The 18340-nt window shown below is 43.4% G+C and overlaps 1 protein-coding gene across 6 annotated transcripts in view; it reads left to right on the forward strand.

The window, feature by feature from the left end:
- The window catches only part of Grb10 (growth factor receptor bound protein 10), a 104466-nt gene extending 86606 nt beyond the window's left edge, over positions 1-17860 (forward strand). For all 6 annotated transcript variants that reach the window (XM_021177707.2, XM_029483452.2, XM_029483449.2 and 3 more), the window contains 11 exons: positions 3479-3594; positions 4245-4313; positions 4638-4775; positions 5341-5451; positions 6271-6369; positions 11834-11908; positions 12415-12531; positions 13262-13328; positions 13552-13639; positions 14083-14176; positions 14768-17860. In XM_021177707.2, the coding sequence (XP_021033366.1) occupies positions 3479-3594; positions 4245-4313; positions 4638-4775; positions 5341-5451; positions 6271-6369; positions 11834-11908; positions 12415-12531; positions 13262-13328; positions 13552-13639; positions 14083-14176; positions 14768-14914 (1121 nt within the window). In that variant the 3' untranslated portion in view covers positions 14915-17860. The remainder of the gene's footprint in view (positions 1-3478; positions 3595-4244; positions 4314-4637; positions 4776-5340; positions 5452-6270; positions 6370-11833; positions 11909-12414; positions 12532-13261; positions 13329-13551; positions 13640-14082; positions 14177-14767) is intronic.
- The last annotated feature ends 480 nt before the right edge of the window (positions 17861-18340 follow it).

The raw sequence follows: 18340 nt of genomic DNA on the forward strand, positions 1-18340 counted from the left end.
GCTTTGAAAAGAACTAGAACAAGAGCGCCTTATTTGAGGAAGTAGAAAAGAGGACACCCGTGAATATATAGCCTTCTGATGGCTATATTTCTGTCCCTTTCTTTGTTCTTTTCTCAGTCACTTTAAAAGTATACTAGTGTACTTTAAAACTAATAGTATTTTATTTTGAAGTCAAACTAAAATGGGGAAAATATAAAAGAAAGAATAAATGAAATTATTTTAAAAGAAACAGGAACCTTTGGGTTAAATTTTGACAAAAAAAGAAATTAATGAGCCTCACAAGTACAGAATCTAGAAGAACTGCGTATGTGTTTAGACGGTTTCCCTCTGGTGTCTTTTCCACACTGGTTCCTCTCTTGTTACTGACGGTAAAACACTCACCACCTAGGCTACATCTTGGAGAGCAACTCCAACAGGAGCTTCAGTCCTGCCTTCCAATTCTCTCTCTTCTCTCTTTATCTCTCTCTCTCTCTCTGTGTGTGTGTGTGTGTGTGTGTGTGTGTGTGGTGTTGTTGATTCAACCTATCATTTAATTAAAACAAGGAATATAGCTAATTAGCCCTTTAAAAGGAAACCCTGTTTCTGCCAAGGTTGCACAGTGGTCTCTTGTCAGGGTCCTACTAGTGGAGAGATGTGGCGCTCACTCTGTGGTTCCTCTCAGAAAGCCCTCCTCAGAATCAGCCACCCTGCTGCTGTGGGCTGAACCACAGGCCTGTGGGAGGCTCTTTGTAATGGATGTTGCTCTAGGGTGAGTTTCTGGGTCCTGGCCTGAGGCGTGGGGCCTCACCTATACTCAGTGTAGCACCACCCTGCCCTACATTCCTGGGACTCACCGTCTCCATGGAAATAACTCTCTTGGGCAATTCTATATTGAGCCTTCTTATTAGAGAGGAGGACACACAGGGAAATAGCACAATGTACAAGTCTTTCGGGCAAATTCTAAAACAGATTATGACCCAAAACTATGACAAATGGGAGCATAAGGGTAGCATTCTGATAGTTTTAGTTCATAGATGACCTCAAATTAAGGTCTTCAAAACAATTACTATGCTGATTTTAGCAGCTGATCTACTGGAAACTTACCCAGAAGTTAAAGTCTTTTAGGTAGACACAGTTGCAAAGATCGCTCGTGCGACCCAGCTCCCTTTTCACTAGAAGAGTCTATAATGACCTACTATGGTTACTGTGGACTGATGGAGAAGCAGTAACAGGAGTGTTCTTGCCCTGTCTTCCTTGTACCTGTGGGTAAGCAGAGGTGAAAGCTAGGAGCCAGAAGCCCATGGTTCCTCCAGTCCCCAGTGTCACCTGCTTCTAGCAATCTACCTCTGAGGCACCATCTTTCACAAAATACCTAGCAATTGGTAAACATGTTCTGTGTCTTGCAGTTTCTGGAGGGGGGAAGGGAGGCGCTGATTCCCCAGCCCTGTTGTTCTTTCATATGCTGTCATGTTGATGAGCACTTCTCATAAGAATCCCCTACCTCAGCCTCCATCCCATGTGTGGAAACAGTCAGTGATAAATCCATGCCTAGAGGCATTCCACAGCAGCCTGAGGCCACCAGCTACAAAGCCCTGAACAAGGGCTCAGCTTGGTTTCTCCACCATTTCCCAGCTTCCTGGGAAAGGAAACTAGAGTTGCAGCTGGTTTGCATGAGGAGCCACAGTGAGGCCCCTCTGGGGTCCACAGACGAGCAGGGGGAAAGCATGATCCTTCAGGGCTGTATGGGCTAGCTTGGCAGTCGCTGGTTACCTGAAACCACAGTGGGGCCCAGTTTCCCCTGCCTCCTTCCCAGGCAGCAAGCCCTCCCCTGTGTACGTGCAGTATGTGTGCAGCTTCCCCAGGACCTCTCCCGGGCAGCTGCTGTTAAGGATCAGAGCTATAGAGACCACAGCATTGGCCTTAGCTAGAAAGCTCCCCACAGGGTCCTTGTGCCTCCTCAGGGGTCTTTAGAAAACACAACACTTTTTGGTTTAGAGCTAGCCACTGCGTTCTTACTAGGGTGGCTGCTACCTCTCTGTTTTACTGTTTTTTAAATGGTGAAAATATTTTATCCTGTAAAACCACCACCTCCAGGTTACTGGGTTTGTTGAGCTTTGTTAAGTTCTTTTAGAATATTTTCTCTGAATAAAGCTCCTGATGGAATTCGCTGATGTGTTTTTGGACGAGGAAGTCTGTTTAAAATGAATGAACTTAAGCCTGGCTGTTTTTTTTAAACCATGCATCAGTTTTTAGTCAATGCTTAAGTTATATGTGGTTGTTCGCATATGTCTTGAGGAAATATAACCCTTGTATAAACATAATCGTTCATGTGTTCCAGGGAGAATTCTCCCAGATAGAAGTAAATGGAAACTATTATAGGTTTGCATCAAGCATGGCTTTTTATGCCCTATGAGATTTGTAACTGCCAGTGGGAACAGATCTTGCTTTTAAATATGTTTCTGCCAAGATGTCCCCTTCTCGCAGTATCAAAATGGAAGCTAAGATGTGTTGGCTCAGAAACTGCTCTTGGGAACGGTCCTCGTAGAGCAGTGCCTGTAGCCATAGTTCTCCTTTGTAAACTGAAATTCTCTCTACCAATCCTGTGACCCTTTAAAGTGGCTTTTCCTAAGGGTCTCCCTTCCTTCAAAGATGAGATTTTTCTAGATATTCAGCCCTGGCTTCATGAGAGGTGGTAGGGACTCAAGATAGAGAATGCCCGTGTTCACTTAAACTGTGAATGCCTAGCTGGCATCAGGTCACACATTGTAGCCTGGGGTGGACTTGTTGATACAGTTTATCCTGTTCAGAAGCTCTGTAGGAGGAACTCTGATCTCCATTCCACAGAAAAAAGGCACATTCTCCTCTGAACATGTTTTGAATATCAGCAGGGAGCAGGCTGAGTCCTTCATGCTCTCTGTAAAAGCAGAGGTTCAGAAAGGGACTAGCTAGCCTTTCTGGATCCTTACATAAGGTGTTCTAAGAAGTGTGTATAATCTACCTGGTGAAGGCAAGAGGTGGATAATCCAGCTGCTGCCTTCATTCCACGATATGGCCAGTGCTGACTAGCTAGGTATAAACAATGAGTACCTTGTATATCCCATTGCTTATGGTGTCTCCCTGGTCTTACCACCTGTATGCCCTGTGGTCCTATCTGCCCTGCCTCTTGCAGGTTCTCCTTACCTGCTTGCTGTCTTTGCCTTTCCTTTGCCTTTAAATGAAAGTTGAAATTTTGTAGTGTAAGGGCAAAATCATTTGGACTCTCTCATTAATGTTGTGACAATTCCAATTGTAAAAGAAATACATACATGCCAGTACTAACCCGAACTTTGCATTTTAGTGAATTTTAAGACCTCTTTTAGATACCCATCAGCAAATTAAAGAGAGTAAAATTTAGTGTTGTTCCTGACAGAATCATCTTAGTGTTTAACAACAGCTCTTGACCTTGTGAAATGGCCTTGAAGGTTCTGTCTTACCTCACATGTGATGGTTCTCCCTACAGAGAGGTGCCTGGAGGACCATGAGATTGTGGTCCAAGTGGAGAGCACCATGCCAAGTGAGAGCAAATTCTTATTCAGAAAGAATTATGCGAAGTACGAGTTCTTTAAGAATCCAGTGGTAAGTCTCCTGAAATCTTGGGAGTTTATACTTGGGTTGAATAAAACCTGATTGTCAGGTGACAAGCTGAGACTCATGGGTACGTGGTTTTAAGAAGCTGAGTCACTATTTAATTAAACAGGCCTCACAACCCAATCGTCACCAGATGTCATGGCGACCATCTCCTTCCTACAAGGGTAGAGATTGTAACACTAGAACAAATTAATCAAATATTCAGCAAATACCAGATACTTTCTTCATTGTATGTTGGTATGCTGACATCAACTCCTTAATTTTGTTTCCCTTTGTGGGGAGGTGCCTATCAGGTGACACAGTAGGAAAGGGGCATTCATGACTTCTGAGCCTTTGGTCTTTTCCTGAGCCACCAAGCAGACTAACGGTCAGCTAGGGAAGACCAGTGTCCACTTCTGGTTCCAGTCCCACTTCACTGTTTTCTTGAAAAGAAAGAAATGTAATAGTTCTGGGTAATTCAGAAGAACTACCATCACCATGCTGTTATTTATTCACTTGCTTTTGGTTTTCTTTTGTACAAGTTTTGATAAAAGAATGAGAAGGACTGTTACCTAAAATACAAATTATATCATACCTGGAGAAATTTTAATATTGGCAGACATGTGTCTATAATACCCTTGTTTCTCCTTGTTTCTCAGAACTTCTTCCCGGATCAGATGGTCAATTGGTGCCAGCAGGCCAACGGTGGCCAGGCGCAGCTTCTGCAGGTACTAAGCAAACACTGCATTCTTGCTGAAATAAACTGGCTGGAAAGTTGACAAGGAGCAGATTCCCGAAATGCTCCATCTTCTAAAGAAAGTAGCAGCATTCCTACTACACCGTAGTGGGAGCCATTTGCTTCTTTCTATTCCAACATTGCTGTGTTCTATACAATACCAGTTCTGTTGGGATTTTAAGAAGTTTGAAGGAAGAAAATTTTGCCTAAGCTTCCCCAAAGTATTTTAATGATTCAGAAAATGTCAGTTATATGTAATCTGCTTTTGTTATTTTATGTGCATATTGCCTAATTTTAAAAATTTATTCCTTCACAGAATTTTCTGAACACCAGCAGCTGCCCTGAGATCCAGGGGTTCTTGCAGGTGAAAGAGGTAGGACGCAAGTCTTGGAAGAAGCTGTATGTGTGCCTGCGCAGATCTGGCCTCTATTACTCCACCAAGGGGACTTCAAAAGTAAGTTTTAGAACACTCCACCTTTCCCTGTACTAGGTGTTCTCGCTGTGGACTTGGGCTTAATTTTTAAAAGCCCCTGAACCTCTTTTAACTAATTAATAGTCAATTTATATAATAACTGTACACACAGGGACCAGTGTACTGGTCTATCAGAAATTGGATGGAAACACACGGCAGCTTCTAGGATGGTCAGCCCTAGATCCCTACTGTGGGCTGAATATAGACCCTCCTGGCTGACTCAGTCAATGCAGGGGCATACTTGGTTTTCATAATTTGGAAATTAGATCCTACCTGGCCATAGGATAGGTACTGGATTGTTGTCCTGTATTCATAAGCAAAATATGGTTTTCACTCTGCTGGAGCAAATTTTAAGAATTGCATAGTTCATAAAAACAAAGTGAGTCTATTGTAACACAAAGCTGGCATTTGTGGTTTATGCTGTTGAGATTTCAAGATGACCTTTCAGTTCTGTGTGTGTGACCAGGGGGAAAAGTGAGCTTATAGCACTATAGACTTTTTTTCCAGAAAATGTGACCTCACAGTTCACTTAACTGCTGTTTTGCAGGAACCCAGACACCTGCAGCTGCTGGCTGACCTGGAAGAAAGCAGCATCTTCTACCTGATTGCTGGAAAGAAGCAGTACAACGCGCCCAATGAACATGGGATGTGCATCAAGGTACTCGGGCTGGGACTGGGAGTTGTGCGAAGGAGTTTTCTCCTGGCCAGTATCTATTTGGTTGTAGATCCTTCTACTCTAAACAGAAACCTTTTTTTTTTTTTCTTTTTCACACTGGCCTCATTGTGTACTTATGATTTGATGTGGGTTGTTGTTGTTGTTCTTTTTAAATAGCCCAGAAACACTAAGAGGCCTCCGTGACTTAAGGCCAGGTAGCCATTAGCCTCCTGCACCAGCTACAGCTTTTCCCTGGTCATAATGAGGAGAGACAGAAGCTGGTTAAGAAGGGGAAGGAGGGAACTGCTGACCTGACACCTGATTGTTTGCACCTACTGAGTGTACTGTCTGTGTGTCGTGAGGATTGACCACAATACTCCCTACCCACTCTGTGTATTCATGAGAACACTGACACATTGATAGAGATGCATGCCTATAGTCACAACACACAGATGTGAATGTGTACATAGGTACAAGCAATGCATACTTGCACATACATGCACATACACCACAGCCAAGATCATGTTAATTTTCCTCTTGGTGAGATTGTGGCAGTGTTGATCATAGTGGTGACTACTGTCTCCTGTACTCTTATTTATGACCTGTTATCATTTTATAGTCACTGTCATTTACTTAATCTTCATGGATACCTGGGAGGTGGGAGCTAGGTCAGCTTCCTTGCCTTTGCACAGATAACCAGTGACTAGTTGTACTTGGATCTCACCGTGGTGTCCTGGCTTCTGAGGCTTGAGGACAGCCTTCTCTCACATTGAGTGTATGAGTTCGCACTGTTTCACTGGTCGCTTTCTGTTTCTCCTATAGCCAAATAAAGCGAAGACCGAGATGAAGGAGCTTCGTCTGCTCTGTGCCGAAGATGAGCAGATCCGTACTTGCTGGATGACTGCCTTCAGACTGCTCAAGGTAGAGGACTCAACGCTGCAGTTGGCTGTATCTCACGCAGAACAAGCAGCTGGATGTGGGTCTATTCTGACACAAAAATGCTATGGCATTTCTACCAAATGTGATTTACCAACTGTAGTTGTATATTCTTCTTCAGATCTAAGATCTCAGAAAGGGTAGAACCAGGTTTTCCAACTTAAGCAATATCAAGTATTGATGGAAACTGATCCTTTTTTGGCTAAAGACAGAGATCTGTGCATTGTAGGTCTCTCCTACAAGATGCCCCCAATCAGTGGAGACAGCCAAAAATGCCTCTAGATGTTTCCAAATGTCCTCTAACATCAAGGGGTAAGAAATTTCCCCTTCAGTAGACAACTCTCAGTTTTAAGCCTGTTCAAAGTCTGTCATCAGACTGTCAGGGTATAAGCCAGCTGTGAAAGGAATACTTTGAATGTGTTAAAATAATGAGATTTCTAGGTGTGGTACGCATGCCTAGAGTCCTAGCAGTTAGAGGGAGGAAGATTGTTAAGTTTCAGGCCAGCTTAGACTTTACACAGAAACCCTTTCTTTAAAAAAAAAAAAAAAAAAAAAAAAAAAAAAAGCTGATCAATGTTCTAGAAAAACTATTAGTTTAAAAATAAGTATATAACAATATTAGGATGTCCTTCATTTTTGTGTAGGAGAAAAGCATTGCTGTGCTCAGTGGTACAGATTTACTTAGTGGACAAAGCAGGGTATAAGCGGGGTATAAGGGTAGGGTCAGATTTTGTTCTTCATCATTTCTTGGACACAGGACTGTACTAGAGGGTTAGAAAGTTGTAACAGTTACCTACTTCTCCTATTCTCCCTCCTTTTCTGAAAGTTTCTTAAACTGATGTAAAAATTCCCCCCACAAAAATGTCTTGCTGAGTCAGCACAAGAGCCTGTCATTGTGGTTGCTTTGGTTTTAAATTACCTACCCTGAAAAGGCAATTAGGTTCATGTTCTGCAAGACAGCAGACCACCAAGAGGCATGAGGAGCCTCCTCTGCAAAAGCACTTTGACAGTAGGACCAGCATGTTGGAAACAAAGAAATTCAGGGCAGTGCTCTGAAGCAGCTAAATGCAGGGATCAAAGTCCTCTCAGCAGTGAGAAGGTTATGCAGAACAAAAGACTGCACTGGGTGTAAAGAGGTCAGAGAAGCCTTGCCCTGCCTAGCCCGCCCAACAAGAAAACTGCTAGGGAGAGCGCAGACTAAGAACCACAGAATGACTTGGGTAGCTTAGTGTCCTCTGCCTCTCCTTAAGAGAGCTCCCCTGGGGTGCAAGCACTCCTTCCCAGGTTCCACAGAGGCCGTCTCAGCTACTGAAAGGAGGTGTCTCCTGTCCATGGCAAACATAAAAGATAAGGCTGGTAGGATGGATTGGATCTCAAGCCACTTGTGCTCATAGGGAAAGTACAGCTTTGCAGTCCTTCAGTCGGAGCTGACGGCTCCTTACCTAAGGTTAAAATATTCTTTGTTTTATAACTTATTGGGACCAAGTGAAAGGTTTCAGGTAATTTTTGTGCATAGATGGTAGTTATCTTAATTTGGTAAATCAATTGTGCAAACCTTAGGCAGCTGGAAGTTTTCCCTTCCCCCAAAGGTATTTCTTTGTCATATCATATCTAAAATGTAAGCATTGTGGGTTTAGGCCTTTCCTTGCATTTTTCCCCCCAAAAGAGGCCAATGCTAGTGTTTTTCAAAGATTTTTATAGCAGAATTTTTCCCCATTTCAGGGCAGAATCTGTAACTGCCCAATATAACAAGCAAATAAAAGGCCTTTTTTTTTTAATGTGACATATTAGAGTATTATAAATTAGGAGGCATCTCCAGTCTCAGTGGCTTGTAACAGTAAAGACTTACTTCTTACCCTTGGCCTGCTAGAACTTGGCAAGGGAAGTAGCTACATACTGGGTTTCCATGACCTGAAGAAGGGATAAGACTAACTGTCTCACAGCCCCAGTTAAATGTTCAAGCCTATAATGACTTTTGCCACTTCTGAACTGGGAACATGAGCCATCTAATCCCAGGGCCAATGGAATGGTTGAGCATAGTTGTACTTCATAGATTGCTTCTGCTCAACATCTATGCTAAGTAGGGTATGCCTCCCATGAGATTACAGTCCCCTTCTGTTTAAGGACTATCTCTTTAAATTTGTCTTGTATTCCTGGAGTTGAGGTGCATTCTCTGAAGCATTCTTTGACCAGGATTCTAAACCTTTTTTTTTACCCTTGCATAAAGCAGTAAACTTGCCTACCACCTCACTTAAGAACCTATGTGTCTCACTGAGTTAGTAAGGAAAAGTCTGTCCCTTTATTCAAGGTTTTGGGTCTTCCAGGGTTAATGGCTAGAATGGAAACTAGGTAATAAAGGGAATCTGTCAATGCACAATAGATTCACAAAGCAAATGGATTCCTTTCATTAGATCCCCAAACTCAACCCCATTTGTAATGTTAAACTCCTGTGAACTTTATTGATGTGCTTATGGTTCTTTATTATGTTAATTTATTAATTAGTTTCCTTAGGGGAATGTGTGTGGTCATGTGTATGGAGGTCAGAGGACAACTTGGGGTAGTCTTCTCCTTCACCATGTGGGTTCTGGGGACCAAATCCAGGCTTGGGGACAAGCACCTTTACTCTCAGAGGCGTCTCGCCAGCCCAGAAAGATATTTCTTAACATGGCAAGTTCTGAATGTGGAGACATGGCTGTTGTCTCTTTACACAAAGAAACAAAACAGTCCACTGTTACCTTAATCCTCTACTGTTTGGGAGAGTCACATTTAATTTGATGTGAATAGGAAGTGAAAGGCTACATGGCAATGAAGCAGGAAACATTGTTAGGGCACACAAAGGAAATAACATTAATTGGACTATACATGTATCTTTAAAGCCCAGTCAACTAAAATAAAAGGGAAATGAAAGAAGGGAACTCTATAGACAGCTGGTACATAAATGCTAATGGCTTAACAACTTAAAGAGGGTGTGTGAATACAACTACCACCATGTAGGGCCTTATAGTCTTAAGTACAAAGTGTGAATTTGTAGTCTTTAAAAACAATAAATGTGAAAACAGTCTACTTCCTTAGTAACTGAGATTTTTAAAAAGCGCATTAAAAATCCAATGCAAATAAAGTATAATTTTATACCTACTTATAGAAACGATCTATTTAAAATAATTCATAGGTCAAGGAGAGAAGGCAAAAGGAAATCAGAAAGTATGTCAGTTGAGTTATGAAAGTACCACAGATTGAAATTACAGCAGAATTTCAGAGACAAATTTTTAATGTTGAGTACGTGTTTTAAAAGAAAAAAGAAATACAGCTTCAAGTTAGTGAACTAAGTGTCTTGAAAACAACATTCAAGCCAAGTAACAAGGAAGGGACATGGCAAGAGAACGGGAAATTGAAGAGTATTAGATCCCAAACTTGTACAGTCCCAGGTGGAAAGACCCTTCTCCAAAGTACTTGGCACCAGACACACTTTGGCTTTTGCTGACCCAGGAATATCTGTCTAAACATGAGATATATTTGTTTCATGCATATATTTTGCACATGGCCTGGAGTAATTTTACGCACCTACCTAGGTTTTAACACAGGCCTATCATTCAATCCTAAAATCAAATTTGGGATTTTCTACTTGAGACGCAGTATTGTTTCTTAAAAGAGTACATATTTTAGAGTTTCTTAGTTGGAGTGTCACTTGGTGTTGTGCACTCTAGATTCCCCCACCCCCCATTAATGAGCTAGGGTTACAAATTCAGCAAAGCTCTTATGCATTATTATAGTGAAAGGGAAAATAGGTGTGAGTTAACGGCCTGAATGTAATCCAGAAGAGAGGAGTCAGGTGTATGTATATATAGAATTATACACACACACACACACAGTACTTAAACCTACTGACAAAAATGTATGATAGTTTACCCAAAGCTTTACTGACCAGGGAAGCTCACCCAAGCCTTAGGGTAGACCCCAGTTTCCATGCATTGTTGGCCATATAGGCCCATCATTTATGTGGCCAGCCTTAGTCCCTAGCATGGCCCCAGAGGCAGCATGACTCACATTCTTAACATAGACTTTGTGGTCTGGCCTAGGGCCCCAGTTAAGCACGTATTATCAGTCTGGCCATTCTTATGACTCAGAGGCCACTGCTCTCCAGTGGGTAGCCCAGTGCAGCAACATGCATCTTTTTAACTTACTAAAAAGCCATGTTACTTGATCCCTTCGCCACAGTCAGGCTGACATGAGAGTTTTCTCCGTGCCCAATCTGAAATGTTCATGTTGTGCATAATCATTCTCTGCATATTTAAATCCCTAAGACAACCTGTGGCTGTGTTTTGTATATTCAGATTCTATTTTAATCATCTGCATATTTGCACCATGAATTTTCCCCTGAACGTGTATTCTTTTCTGGAACTAGATGAACTCAAACTATAATATGGACCCTAGAAACTCTTAGTCCTGCCTACAGTATTGAGGGAACAACTCACTAGTAGCAGTAATTTCTCACTATCCTTTGTCTTGTGGCTCTCATTTATGTAAAAATGTCAACCATTTTTGTTTTGATTTTTTTTTTCTGTTTTTTAGCAGTTTTCTCGTGATGTGTCTGATTTATATATTCTTGACTCTATAGTTTGGTATCTTTTCAGCAATCAGAAGGAATTCTTGGTGATTTTCACCTTCAAACACTTGTCTTGACCTGTCCCCTCTCTTCTCCTGTCACAGGAGTAGACTTATACTCATGAAGAATAGTTTTGTCATGTTGTACATGTTTGTACTTTAGGGAGGAGTGTTCCTATACAACCAAAAGCTGCAAGAAAGCTTGTGTCTCATGAAGGAAGGACAAGAGGATGGTGTACCCACTTCATAACTTTATTTCCTCTCCTTGGTGCCTGCTCGCTTGCTATCATAATTTTCTAATTTGGTGTTCTGAATCAATGGTTTGGGACTGGCTTGGGGGCTGTTTAAAGTATATGAAACCTCTGACCTCTGGAGACCAGCTTTAGAACTGGCTGTGTGTACCAGGTCCTCAGTGCTTATTCTTGTCACTTTGAGTCACTTGCTTCCTTCCTTTGTGTTTCTGTGCCATTATCTGTAAAGTGGGGCTGATGATAGTGTATCGATCATTAAAATAGGTAGTGGCAAATGCAGTAGACCACTATTTGACTCATACAGAACTCAGGAAAGGCAATTATTCTTGACCTTGGGATTATGAACTGTGTTTTTGCCCTGTGTGTTTCCCTCTCCCGTCAGCACCCCTCTCTTCCAAGATAGAAGTTCTGAGGCAGAACTGAACAGATGTGCACCATCCTCAGCCTGTTACACTCATGGGGGTGGGGTGGGGGACCTTTGACAGAGTACTTGGCTCTTGGGTATCAGCACTGCTCTCCCAGCTGTGGGGTTTGCTGTGGGCTGGGGCTGTGGGAGCTCTCAGGTGCTGGTACTGACTCTAGTCTTTCCTCTTCAGTATGGAATGCTCCTGTACCAAAACTATCGCATCCCACAGAGGAAGGGTCTGCCCCCTCCTTTCAATGCACCTATGGTAAGTGGACCCTTAACAGTCAAGGCTGTGGGAACCTCATTGCAGCATGCCATACTTTTGGCTTTTGTTTTGGAACCCATGGATGCTGAAGTCATTCTCTAATGAAGATACTGAGAGTATAACCACTCCTGCTCCCCAAAAGCACAGAGCCACACTTTTATTATCAAAATGTGATTTTAAAGACTCTTTGGTACTTATTCCCAGGAAAGAGCACAAGCTATATCATAGAAGAGTCTTGTGTCTACTCCCCTAAACTAATGCCCCTAAGCATGGTCTTCAGTGAAGAGTTGGAGATGATCAACCTTCCTTCTTTCCTTTCCTTGTTTTTAAACAAAGCCCAAAGCCATTTTTAGTGTGGTCCCATTTAGATAACTCAGCCTAAAACAGAGAATTCTGTAGCACCCTTCCTGGTGTTTTATGATTGTTTCATGGTGGGAGGGTTGTCTCTGACATGTTGCCCTGGCTGATTCCCCTGTATCTTAGAATCTGTGGCCTTTGCTTTGCAGCGCAGTGTTTCTGAGAATTCTCTTGTGGCCATGGATTTTTCTGGACAAATCGGAAGAGTGATCGATAACCCGGCTGAAGCCCAGAGTGCTGCCCTGGAAGAGGGCCATGCCTGGCGTGTAAGGCACTAACCCCAGTCTAGTTGGAACTGTTTACACACATATACCCAAGTTATACCAGGAGAATGGCTCTCCTGGTGTTGGTGGAAGGGAGTATGGGAATAAGTGCAGGAAGCAGCTGGCCCCAAAGGTCCACCATATTGTCAGCCTTCCAGTCTATCCTGAGCTGTTCCTGCTGATAAATTAATAGTGGCTGTTTGTAGAGGGCACGGGGCCAGACGTTCACGTGAGGACTCCACGGGGAACAGTTCTCTCTAAGCTCAAGTGCTGAATCTGCAGATGGAAAGATTATCTCACATCTCAGGTTTCCCTGAAATTTAAAGCCCATGTGCAGAACACCTGCCCGGAGCTCTGCTTAGAAGACATTCCCAGTCCTTCATCCATAGTGTGGGAAAGGGGCAAAAGTCTTCAGTACAGGGACTCAGGAGAGCAGTCAGTGATCTGAGAACTGTCAGAGCTTAAAGTGCTAACCTGGGCTGCTCTGCTGAGTCTCCAGGATTTGCATCCTAAGTATTCTGGATAAGAAACATGTTACTACAGCCTCAGTTGGCTAGAAATAACCAAAATGTATTCTATTTACCATTTTGGCCAGTAGCCTCTTTGTTCTCCATAGTCAGGTAGTGTCTTTGGAGGCTAAGGGTTAGGGGACAATGCTCAGCCACCCTGTCCTGGACAGTAGGTGACTTGGGATGTCAACTCATCTTTGCTGATGTAAGCATTTCTTTTGCAGAAGCGGAGCACACGGATGAATATCCTAAGCAGCCAAAGCCCACTTCATCCTTCTACTCTGAATGCAGGTAAGCACATCTGTAAAGGCAAGGAAGAACCCTGCTCTCTGGGCCTCTTTAAGTTGTGCATAATGCACAGGCAGAGCTACCCCTGCTACCACGCTACTAGACTTGAGCTCCAAGTTTATCAAAGTTGCTTTCTGGGCTCTTGAGGGTCCAGAAGTCCTCTGGGTCTAGAGTCCTCTAGTGTAGAGGAGCCATGTCTTACCGTCTGATCCTTGCTCTCCTGCAGTGATTCACAGGACTCAGCATTGGTTCCATGGACGTATCTCCCGTGAGGAGTCTCACAGGATCATCAAGCAACAAGGTCTCGTGGACGGGTAAGAAAACTGCACTAACTGAATCTATGACCTGTTGAGGTCTCACTGTGCTGAACACATACTCTGCCTCACAGGAGGACTCAATTCCCTGCAGAAACTAGCTCAGAGGCAAAGTATGATGGCCTTGCCAAGTTAAGGGCAGAAGTTATTGCCAACTATATGCATATGTGCCCTCTACCTCTTCACTGAAATGTCAGTAGGAAAGGTAATGGTTGAATGACATTCTAGACTACTTTCTGGGTGCTGCATCCCCTGTAGCCACTGAAAGTCACTCAGGTACTAGCACTCATGTGCCAGAACACCAAATTATCATGGCTGCAAGCCCATTTTTCTCAGTCACTTCCAGCTGGTGTACACATGCATACATGGATGCTCATATATAGACAATTCATTTTAGATTTTAAAAGGAATCAATTATAAATTGCTGGTTTTCTACTCCCCAGGCTGTTCCTCCTTCGTGACAGCCAGAGTAATCCAAAGGCGTTCGTACTGACACTGTGCCATCACCAGAAGATTAAAAACTTCCAGATCTTACCTGTAAGTACCGATGCCTTCAAATCAGCCCTCCCTTCTGAGTCCCCTGGTTCTATTTCTAATGCAGGTTCCAATTTAAACATAAGCTTATAGATAAGCACCAATGGCCTCAAGTCTGGGGAAGCAGTTCTCAAGAGACTCCCAAGAGGGAATGTTGCTGAGGCTGCTGTTGCCCTGAGAGCTCAGCTTATGTGTAGCTAGCTAGGTGGGAATATCTAGGTCTCCTGGACTCTTACAGCAGATTTGACATTGGTTCTTTACAGCACAGGAATGGTCTGACCTGAGTAGATACTCATGTCTGATGACTGCTCAGAATTCTCAGAATTCTAAAGGAACTTGCTGATGGCTAAGTGGCTCCCAAGGGGAGCTTATGTTTTCTGTCTACTTGGTCATTGGATCACGAAACAGTTCTACCCTTGGTCTATTCCACTGTGCTATTACAGAACGCCTTCCTCATCCCTTTGCTTTCCTTTTTAAAAGCATGGAAATTATGAGACTGACCAATATAGTTTAACTCTCCCTGCCTGCAGGGCCACAGGTTGTCCCCCAAGGTCACACTGTCTAACTCGGCAAATGTTTTCTGTGTCTCCACAGTGCGAGGATGATGGGCAGACCTTCTTCACTCTGGATGATGGGAACACCAAGTTCTCCGATCTGATCCAGCTGGTCGACTTCTACCAGCTCAACAAAGGTGTTCTGCCCTGCAAGCTGAAACACCACTGCATCCGCGTGGCCTTATGACCTCCTTGCCCACTCACAGAGGCTGGAGGCAGCAACACTGGAACGGAGAAGAGAGAATCTGCATGAGGGTGAGAACACACACCTACTCCCACCCAAGGACTCAGAACAACATGGCTTTTTGATCGGTACCAACCGACCTACATCAATTAGTTATTGGACTTCACAAAGATTTGCCGCTGTGGATCAAACAGGACCACCTCCCTCTGCGTCAGCCATTTAAAATTGGGGGAGGGAAGAGATCCAGTGCAAGTGTGGGGAGAAACTGGAATGACAACTTTGATTAGGCCACATAGGGTGAAAACCGCAGAAAGATGATTGGAAATGAACTCTTGCCCTGGAATAACCTTGACAATTCAAACCGCGATGTTTACTTTTTGTATTGATCACTTTTTTGCACTCCTTCTTCGTTGTCGATGTTGTACTCAGCCTATGGTAGGAGAGGATGTGGCTTTGCAACTCAGATCAGACAAAGAATTTTTGAATTGGCAGGCTTTAGCCTACAAATGGGTCCCCAAAGTTTTCTAGATAACATCCTGCTCTCTGCAGGTTGCGGCAGTGTGGATTTGGCTCCAGTCCTTCCCATTATACTTGAAAAGCTTTTTTTTTTTAAAAAATAAAATAATAAGATAAAAGTGTCAACCGCAGTTGACACCTAGCATGTTTTGTGGACGCAGTCAAGCTGCCACAGTCTGGTCATCGTTGTTGTTGTGCTGACGTCTGGTCATGTATTATTAGTGTGTCTCGTTCTCCACAGTGCCGGAGACCTCATTACTTTAGAAAACTCACTGTTCCCCAGCACAGCACAGCTGCATGACCTCAGCTTCAGACTGATGTCAGCCAGCCTTCTTGGAACACATTGGTATTCATTGTGGATGCCACACAGTCCATCTGGGGTGCCCTGTGCCTCCCATTTTCACAGCCGCCCACTGTTGTAGAATAATCGCTGCCTTTACCCTCTGCAGTAGCCTCAGTCATTTCAGTTCACCCACAGGGGTGGGGTGGGGGTGGGGTTAAAGGATCGAAAGAGGAAAACGCCAACTTGTTGGCCTTGTGCTCTGTCACTCTGAGCATCTATGGTGATAAAGAGAAGGAAACACTGCAGAGGCACAAGCATAAGCTGGCTTTGAGTCTTTGAAAGCTTGATGACCTCTGCACCCTACTGAAAACCCCCTAAGCCAGCAGGAGCAGGGTATGCAGAGGCTTTGCCTCTGCTGGCTTAGGGTGAGAAGTACCTCACAGTGGATGTGAACATTGGACAGATTTTAGGAGCATGATGTTTGCCTCCTCCGAGAGAGAGGAGTCAGAGAGAGAGGAGTCAGAAGGTGGCCGGAGTTATCATTGGGTCCCCTGAGCTCCATGAAGGACCCTCTGTTGTCCTCTTGATGATTTATCAGGCATGAGAGTAGCAGACAGGACTGCCTTGAGAAACACACAGACAACGGTGGTGAACACATTTCCCTTTCTTGATACCACCCAGAAAGTCTGCTACATACCTGAGTTAGCCACTAGATTGCCTGTCCCGACTCATTGAAGTGCTCCCCAGGGATCCACTTCTGATTCGCCACGGTTGACGGCATAGTGGAAGATAGATATGACAGCGCTTTGTAAAGCAGGCCAGTGGCAAGCTGGCCCACCGTAGAGAAACACTGTAGTTCACAGACCACGCAACCGTGTTTCCACGAGATGTTATTACAACAAATGAAGAATTTTTTTCCTTTTTTTTCATTTTAATCTTTTTTGACTTTTTTTTAGTTAACCATTTTTTATGCATAAGTGCTCAAATGCATTTCTCTTTCTTTCGAAACTAGTTAATCATTAAGTTGACAATGAGAGAATTCTCAAGTTCATACCTGGCAGCAGGCTCCCACTGATCTTCCCCTTACAGACAGATAACAGACATTTCAGTTTTACCGTGCTAATTTCTCTTTGCTGACTTAAGGTCAGAACTTTTACAGACAACAAACAACCCTAGGGTTTCTTTTTCCAGTTTACACAGAGCAGTCCCACAATGCAGAATCCATTTCTCTTTTGCCTCAACAGTAGACAGCTAGGATGTGTAGCTCATATTTATAAGTATGCATTTTATTTAAGAGGAAGTACAGGCTTGACTCTGGTTCACAATTTTATACGTAGCTGGTTTGACGTAGAATTTTGTACTTCCCTTGCCAAAGTGAATTGTTGAAGGCTGCAACCCATCCACCTTGAGTGTAGCAGACTTCAGTGGCCCCGAGATCGCCAGCCCTTTGCACAGGCAGCTGGGAATTCCACCTGAAACAGCTGGTCCCTAGGTTAGCGGGTTCCCAGCCCCCCTAATCAGAGACTGAAGGACAATTGACTTTTATTTTTGTATTTAATTGACATGAATGTAAAGGGGACAGCTCAGGGTTGTTTTGGAGCCTGTTTGACTTTGTAATCTCTGCCTGTGATTTTCTTTTCTAAATGACAACTCCGTGTAACCACCTGGACTATGTTGAGAAGGAAAATGCCAAATGCTTTGGGTTTTTAGTGTTTTAATAGGTAGACTCTGTTATATTATTAGGTGTTAAGAGTTTTCGAACGTGTTTTCTTTTTTCTTTTTTTGTTTGCTTAAACTTTGAAGAAATATGTGCCTCAGCTTAGATGTTTTGTCTTCCCCTTTCTGCACTTAAATACCTGACAGCCTGTTCGATCGCTGTGCCTCCGAGGGCGCTTCTAGCTCATCGTAGATTTGTGATGTCATAGTGCAAACTGCAGTGACCGGTAAAATGACCTGACATGTAACCGTTTTCAGGGAATGCAGAGGGTGTTAATTAATAGACAAAACCTTTATCCCGCGTGCTTTGCTTCACCTTGTGCTATATAGCTCTTTGGCTCGTGAACCTAATTGTAAACTTTCAGGTATTTTTGTACAAATAAGGGACTGATGTTCTGTTTCTTGTTATTAGAAATAAACATTAATAAAGCGTTCTTGGTGTCCTGTCGTGTTTTTTTTTATGCTCCCGCCGATATCTATAAACTGGGCTTGGGGCAGGTAAGTTCAGAGGGTAGGAGTGCCTGCTGTGAGCACAGGGGAAACAGATTTCAGATCCCCGGTACCTGTGTAAATTAGACAAGGTGTGGAGCCAGTTCAGTTTTGCCAAGACAGCCTTGGCCAAGAATCACAGGCCTGGTCTGGAGAGATATGGCTCAGATAGTAAAATGCTTGCAACACAAGATAAAGATATGTGTTACAACCGGGTAGTGGTGGCACATGCTTTTAACCCCAGCACTCAGGAGGCAGAGGCAGGCAAATCTCTGACTTTGAGTCTAGTGTGATCTACACAAAGAAATCTGTCTTGGAGAAAGAAAAGGAAAAAAAAAAAAAAAAAGCCAGAACCCCCAGGGAAACCAGTGATAGGACACACTCATAATCCCAGTGCTAAGGACAAAACCAGACCTCGGGGCTCC

Source organism: Mus caroli, unplaced genomic scaffold, assembly GCF_978045245.1.
Source record: "Mus caroli unplaced genomic scaffold, Mus_caroli_1 scaffold_13, whole genome shotgun sequence".
NCBI classification, from domain to species: Eukaryota; Metazoa; Chordata; class Mammalia; order Rodentia; family Muridae; genus Mus; species Mus caroli.